We start from the raw sequence: 8047 nt of genomic DNA on the forward strand, positions 1-8047 counted from the left end.
GTTGAGATCTAGGTATTATGAAGGATTAATAGATTTCTCTAAGTTGGAGGTGTTTATGAGCTACATCAAAGCGTGCGTAGGACCAGATAGTCTGGAGTTAGTGTGACTGACTGACTCCTCTGTGTGTGATCCTCCCTTAGTTACCCTGAGAATCACCCCGCTTACTCACTGAATAGATTTATCACATGAATGACTAAACTAATAAAGAGCTTGATGATAAGTGGTTTAGTTGAATCAAGTAGGTTACTCCTGGTCAAGAGCAAACATGTGTGAGCTCCCGGGATGCAGAAATCCTGCTATGTCTAGTCAAGGGGTGTCAAATATAAGGCCCGTGGATTGTTTGAGGAACAAAAAAACATTTTGTTTAAATGTTTTTTTTTGGGGGGGGGGGGATCAGTATACTTAAACATTTTCAATATACTCTCAAACCAAATCGAAACTGTGCAGGAATGATAATGGACCTACATTTATACAGTTTCTTGACTGTGTCCAGGTCACTAGTAATCATAATCTAGAAAAAAGAAACGCACACCTATAAAGGCGAGGTGCTGGCTAGCGGAGTAGAACACTGGAAAATAAAGGAAAGCGAAGCTTTCTTCATCAGGGTATCATCACAAACACTGCGAGATGAGTCATTTATATAGTGTCAAGAGACACACAGGTGTTTGTAATCATGGCCAAGTATGGCCTAATATCATTGGTTAACTCAAATATTTAAAAAAATGGCATACGAAGAACATACAAAAAGACAAACAAATGGATAGCATACAATCATAGCATTTGTAGTCTAAAATGTATCTAACAAACAATTACAATGGCAAAATCACAATAATCACACTAGTAATCATAGAAATTAAAGATAGACAGTCAGGGAGTATCAAAAATTCCAAAAGCGATGGATAGAGGACCAACTTTCTCAAATTTTGACGGCAAAGAAAAATAACACATTTTTGAAGACTGAATGTGGCCCATGGGGCAAAATTAGTTTATCACCACTGGTCTAGACAATTCTGTAACTCTGTCTACATAACCACTCACCACCACACTAAGAGAAAGCATGCATTGGGATAAATGAACTCTAGATTTGATTATGAAAGGCGTGTGTGAGGTAAGTTCTCTATTTCCTGTCCAGTTGGGCTGTTCCTGCTAGAGACATGATTCCAAGCAGGGCCATGCATTTCCTGCTCACGCTCAGTGTTCTTGTCATCAGACGAAAAGATTTGCCACCTTCAGAAGGTATTCACAACCTTTGACTTTTTCAACACTTTGTTGTATTACGGCCTGAATTTAAAATGGATTAAAAGTAGATTTTTGAACATTAGATTAATGAACATTTCTTATGACAAGCCTAAATAAGTTCAGGAGTAAAAATATGCATAACAAGTCACATAATAAGTTGCATGGATAAACTGTGTGCAATAATAGTGTTTAACATGATTTTTTAATGACTACCTCATCTCTGTACCCTACACATACAATTAACTGTAAGGTCCCTCAGTCGAGCAGTGAATTTCAAACACAGATTCATCCACAAAGACCAGGGTGGTTTTCCTATGCCTCGCAAAGAAGGCCACCTATTGGTAGATGCGTAAAAAAAAGCAGACATTGAATATCCCTTTGAAAATGGTGAAGTTATAAATTACACTTGGATGGTGTATCAATACACCAAGTCACTACAAATATACAGGCGTCCTTACTAACTTAGTTGCAGGAGAGGAAGGAAACTGCTCAGGGATTTCACCATGAGGACTTAAAACAGTTACAGAGTTTAATGGCTGTGATAGGAGAAAACTGAGGATGGATCAACAACATTGTAGTTACTCCACAATACTAACTTAATTGACAGAGTGAAAAGAAGGAAGCCTGTACAGAATAAAACTATTCCAAAACATGTATCCTGTTTGCAACAAAACTTTAAAATAATACTGCATAAAATGTGGCTAAAGATGTAACTTTTTGTACTGAATACAAGGTGTTATGCTTGGACAAATCCAATACAACACATTACTGACTACCATCTCTATATTGTATATTCAAGCATAGTTGTGGCTACATCATGTTATGGGTATGCTTATAATCGTTAAGGACTGGGGAGTTTTTCAGGATAAAAATAAACGGAATGGGGAGAAGCACAGGCAAAACCAGGGAAACCTGATTTAGTCTGCTTTCCACCAGACTGGGAGATTAATTCACCTTTCAGCACAACAATAACCTAAAACACAAGGAAAAATCTATGCTGGAGTTGGTTACCAAGAAAACAGTGAATGCTCCTGAATGGCCGAGTTACAGTTTTAACTTAAATCTACTTCAACATCTATGGCAAGACCTGGAAATGGTTCTCCAGCAATGATCAACAACCAATTTGACAGAGCTTGAAGAATTTGGAAAACAAATATGGGGAAATGTTGCACAATCCAGGTGTGGAAAGCTCTTAGAGACTTATCCAGAAAGACTCACAGCTGTAATCACTGCCAAAGGTGCCTCTAGTATTGACTCAGGGGTTTGAATACTTATGTAAATGAGATATTTCTGTATTAAATTCTCTATAAATTAGCTACAATTTATAAAACAGGGTTTCACTTCATCATTTTGGGGTATTGTGTGCAGATAGGTGAGAGAAAAAATATATTTAATACATTTTGAATTCAGGCTGTAACACAACAAAATGTGGAATTGGGCAAGGGGTATGAATACTTTCTGAAGGCCCTGTACATCAGACAACGCTGATCAGAAACAACAATGCTCTGTAACCAGAAGGATCAGCCCCTGTATCCTATCAGGCGAGTGGCTTTGGTGTAGTGATACTTTCTATGAAGCATTTTAGCACAGGTGCTTCCATTTCTCAGTAGAGTAGCTTCTGGTGTGTTTGAGTTTGCATGTGCATTGTGGGTGTGAGCAAGAGAGAGGAAAAGAGTGTGGTGTGTGTGGCTCTCTGCATGTAAGTGTGTGTTAGTGTGTGTGGTGCATGGCTCTCTGCATTTTCATTGCAAACCTCTATTTATTTGTGTGTGCGTGCATGTGTGTGTGTATTCTGTGTGGACTGTGTGCTGCCATATCCGGTTTCGTGAGTGAGGACAAGCTACCCTGCTCTGTCATCAGAGCAGGAAGCTGTGACGGGAATCCTGGACACTTGGGTCACGTGACTGGGAAGAAGGATGCCCACGTCAGAGAGGATGATGGGAAAAGCGTGTCACATACCATAAAGGGGGAGGATGGTATGCCATCAGAGCCGTGTGGTCACTTGGTGGTGGATGTGAAAACATTAAAAAACTCTACTCACTCAAATTAAAAAGATCAGTTACAACACAATAATGAGGGCAGGACACTTACAGTAAACTCAGTTTACTCTGATCGTCCACTCCGTTTCCAGCTTACTTAGTGGCAACTCCCATACATTTAAAGCATATTGGCATCTATGTAATAATAATAAGATGAATATGAATATGTTTTGATTTTATAATTTATTACATTTCTACTATGTTGTTATTTTTGTATTATTATTTACTGTCATTTTATATTATTATTTGTTATTGTTTATAATTGTATTACAATGTATATTGTATGCATTGTTGCTTTAGCAATATTGACACGATGATTTTCATGCCAATAAAGCAGCTTGAATTATAATTTAAAAAATAATAATAATAAAAAGAGTGTTAAGTACCTTGCTCAAGGGAACATCGGCAGATTTTTTTACCTTGTCCCCTCAGGTATTTGAACAGCTACCTTTCGGTTTATGCCCCAACACTGTAACCGCTAGGCTACCTGCATGTAGTACTGGCCACCTTTCTCCTCTCCAACCTGGCCAGGTTAATTATATACTGGTATAGCAAAGTCTAATCTTATGACCTCATAATACCTCACACAGTCAGGGAAGCATTGAGACAGAGAACAGACAGAGATTCCAAGAGAGATCAACTAATATTGTGATGTCATTGCTTACTGTTCACCTCAGTTGATCAGATGATTTAAGTCGTAAGCAACACAGAATTAGAGCATTTGTTTATCTCCCAGGTATATATACAATGTTTGGTGTTTATTTAGTTTGTCATTCAGCACAGATGGGGGTGCAATCAAAAACATCTGCAAGATCTACTCTGATTCCAGCTCACTTAGTGGCAACTTCCATACAGTCAAAGCATGTAGGCATCTATGTAATAATAATCGGCACTGCAACAGGGTGAAGTTTTCAGGGGTTGAAGGGGATCTTTTTTAATAAGCTGGCAGTATCTGCTCGCTCCTTGTTCTTTCACCTGGGTTTGCCAGGGACCTGTGCCAAGGGTTTGTGAGGATGTTTTGCAGATGCTTGTCTGAAATCCGATTCACAACATGGACTAAGGTTGGGAACTTTTCTAACAGTTTCCTCGGCACTGCAATGGCCAGGCCGGAATCTGGGAATGGAATCAAACAGGAATTCCCTGACAAGGCCTACAAGGTGAGAGAGATGGGTGGTGAATCATTCACGGATCCAAACAACATGAGGTTTTGGGCATCTGCAGGCCACAACACCGCAAACCCTGACAAGGCACTTTGTCAGAAAATAGGCGAGCTCACAAGCACAGAATACAACTGGACGAGAGCTTAAGCACCTGTTAGCTTTTTCAAATCTATATTGTGCTTAGAATTCAGAAGTGGATAAGTTTCCACATATGGTTTCCATAGTCTCTTTTCATATTTCCATGCAATCCTCCCTCTATCTGAATCCTCTTTGGTAACTTCTATGATTTTACATATTCCCACATTAATTTATATCACAGAACATATTCAGAAGATTAGGTCTTGTGCATGCATGTAAACCAGTGTGGATGAGCAAGCACCTGTCTATCCTCGCCATAGGAGGAGGACTTCTAAAGCCCTTCTTTTGGCAGGGGAATCACTGCATAGCTATCCTGAAGGGGGAAAACATCAGGCCTCAGCATGCAACAACCCCACAGACCAGAGACAATGAATGCCCTGCCAAGCCCCTCCTCCTCTAACTCCTCAGATGACTTTCAGAACATGATTGTAACCGAGAACATGATCACGTCCGTAGCTATCAACCCTGGCAGATCATGAAAGGAACCGCATTCCAATACACGTCAGATGTATGTGGGAAAATAAAGAACGTGAATAAATAACTCGCAGTTGGAATCAGATGTCACTCTCTCTAAGATAAAGAGTGAAAAATGGGGTGTGAGTTATTGGACCTCTTTTGAAGGATCGGCCTTTTTGTAAATGTAGCTTAGGTTTTCTTAGTATCTGCCAAAGATCAACATGATGATACCCTTGGTATTTTATCTGCTTTGACCCGGTGAAATAAATGATGTACTCATTGTAGCATCATCTACACTGTTAATCATCTTTAAAGGCTCCTTTGCTATTGATCCTTGATGTCTCTCCTTATGGAGCACTAACCTAATGTAGTGGCGTTACTCGTCCCGCCGGGGAGGAAAAAAACTGTCCGGGGAGGTTCTCTTCTGCACTGTTGAACCAATCCAGTAAATATGGAGGAGGAGTTAAGATGGAGTGTCGCCTTGTTAAAGTCCTCTTTTTTCATTTCCCATGAAAACCAGATTTATCCGGTTTTTTTACGACTCCGCAGAGGGTGTTGGAGCACAGAGCATGTAGTCATTGGGTCACTATCGCCCTATTGTGGACTAGTAGAGAACAGAATAAGTGCAGGAGTGGATTCACATGGTTCCATGAATTCACATTATATAACGGGTTCCAAAAAATTGCATTTATGCCTCAATACAACATTTTATTTTCCATAACCATTATCTCTACATGCAAAATAACGACAATATTTGCCATGAACATTACACTGTTGTGCAAATCAAGTAGGCTACCATCTCATCACATAATATGAAGAAAAAAATGTTATAAATGTTTGATAACATATTTGGTCCCCTTAATAAATGTTTTATATGTACACTGTATTCCATCAAACGATATTCACTTAATGAAAAAAAGGCAACTTTACCACAACCATACTTCTTCAACCATCCAGTCTGTTCTGATTTGCAAAGGGAATCAACTTGGGCAAGTATATAAGCAACGCAGGTGCGAGATTTACACATTGAAAAGATGGAAGACAATAGTGATCACCTCCCCTCCACTCTTCTCATACTGTAGTTAATACAAACACAGTACAGATCTACCTTTCAAAAGGTTTAGGCAGTCGAAGCACTGGAACCAAGCATGTTGTGATGCAGATGTTTGCCATGTGATGCTGATGTGGCACCATGTTAGCCAAGCTAACATGGATCCAGTTGAGGTGATTCCCAGCATCAGCACCCCACTGATCCAATGGAGGTCCCAGAGGAGAGTGATTAGTCAGTCTTCTTGTTCTGCTCTCTACGGGCCTTTCTCTTCAGTTGCAGGGTCTTCAGCTCTATCATGGTGGAGAACGTCCTGTACACCCACAACGCCTGAGACACACACACATGCACAGATCTGTTAACACAGGCCTAGGATCAGCTCTTTTTCACTTGGGATTTAATGATTAAGAATGACCTTTAAAACTTACAACAATGATGATTGTGTTGAGCAGAAGGGGAATGGAGTAGACCAAAGATATGAACATCCCATTTGAGTCAAAGTACTGGAACTTGGAAAATGACCTGTGAAATGACAAAATAAGTTGTTCCTCACTACACTAACTAAATTACAAAAAAAACAGTCAACATATTTTCTCCCAGTATACCATGGACTGCAGCTCAATTAGATCTTTACCTCCAGTTCATGGCTGCCACCTCGTTCAGATATTCAGCACTGTACACCATGCATACTGTGGAGAGAGGGGAAACAGTAATTACTGGATGGCATGAATAAATGTTTGTGTATAAAATGTGTAGTGCTTTTCAAAGATACAGATTACATTACATATAACCAACAATATGTTATACAATGCTAGTAGTTGAAACACACATCCACTTACCCATAACCAGGAACTGGCATATTTGCACTCTGTAGAATCTACGTGTCAGGAGAGTTGCGAGGAGACAGACAGCATGGAAGCCCAGAAGTCCAATAAGCCACGGCTCAGACCACTGTATCTGCAGACATGAAATTAAACCGCGGTTTAGCTAGCTAGCTACATTTCCAAACAATCAACAGCATCGTGTTAGAGGACAGTGGGTTGGCATTGATACTAGCTACTAGATAAGCAGCAAGCTAACTCATAAGCAACAGCTGTAATACTAGCTAGTTAGCACTCTAAATTCACAACAACCAGATAACTGGTCAGACCTATCTCTTTAACTTAATCTATTTTATCTTGTAAGATATTTCTCTATTTTGACTAGCAGAGAAACCAACAAAGATAGCTAGCTCTCAAGCTAAGCTAGCTAGGCTAACTCATCTTTCCTAAGGCAAGCTAGCGTCAAAGAGAACGTTCCGAGGAATACGAAAGACAAACCAAACTTACAGACATCAGAAATGTCCATATTGATGTGATTCGCATATTGCTGAATGCATCGATTGGAATAGAGCTTATATTTTGTGCTTTCTGATCAGTCATCTTGACAAAATACACGTTCACAACTACGGTGTAAACACAAGAAACGAATGCGGAAGCAACGCCCCCTCCGTCGCCGAAACTTGACGTCACCGCTACTTCTTCTTCTATGATATAGTGGCGGTCCGCAAACAAATGTTAAAGTTGAATGCCGCCACCTACTGTACTGGAGTGTGTGGTCTTCTTCGGTGGGGTTTATCGGTGGTTGGCATCCAACGTCATGGTGCATTACCGCCACCTACTGTACTGGAGTGTGGGCCAGAGACAGGGAGAAACTAAATCATAGCCCGTTGCTCTTAAAGATAACATTTGAGACTCTAATGAATCTAAATCTAATAAAGTTTTACTCAATATACTCTTTAATCTAATTTCCTGTGTCCCCTTCTCCCTCATACTTGATCTCAGCCTCTCTTTCCCTCTGATACTGCCCACACTGTAGCGATACATGCTCCATGGGCTCTGTTTCCCGGCAATAATCACACTTTCCTGTTGGATGCTTTCCTGTGACATTTAAGTTCTTATTCAACTGGCTGTGTCCCACCCTTAATA

At 40.1% G+C, this 8047-nt stretch overlaps 1 protein-coding gene across 1 annotated transcript; it reads right to left on the minus strand.

Annotated features, from left to right (window-relative positions):
• Positions 1–5723: 5723 nt before the first annotated feature.
• Positions 5724–7530, minus strand: tmem18 (transmembrane protein 18; the record flags this gene model as incomplete). Its single annotated transcript, NM_001279107.1, is given in 5 exon segments — positions 5724–6410; positions 6509–6602; positions 6715–6769; positions 6920–7037; positions 7409–7530. Coding segments are annotated over 5 exon segments (459 nt in total). The 3' UTR covers positions 5724–6311.
• Positions 7531–8047: the final 517 nt, after the last annotated feature.

Source organism: Salmo salar, chromosome 06 (assembly GCF_965601325.2).
Source record: "Salmo salar chromosome 06, fSalSal1, whole genome shotgun sequence".
In the NCBI taxonomy this organism is placed as follows: Eukaryota; Metazoa; Chordata; class Actinopteri; order Salmoniformes; family Salmonidae; genus Salmo; species Salmo salar.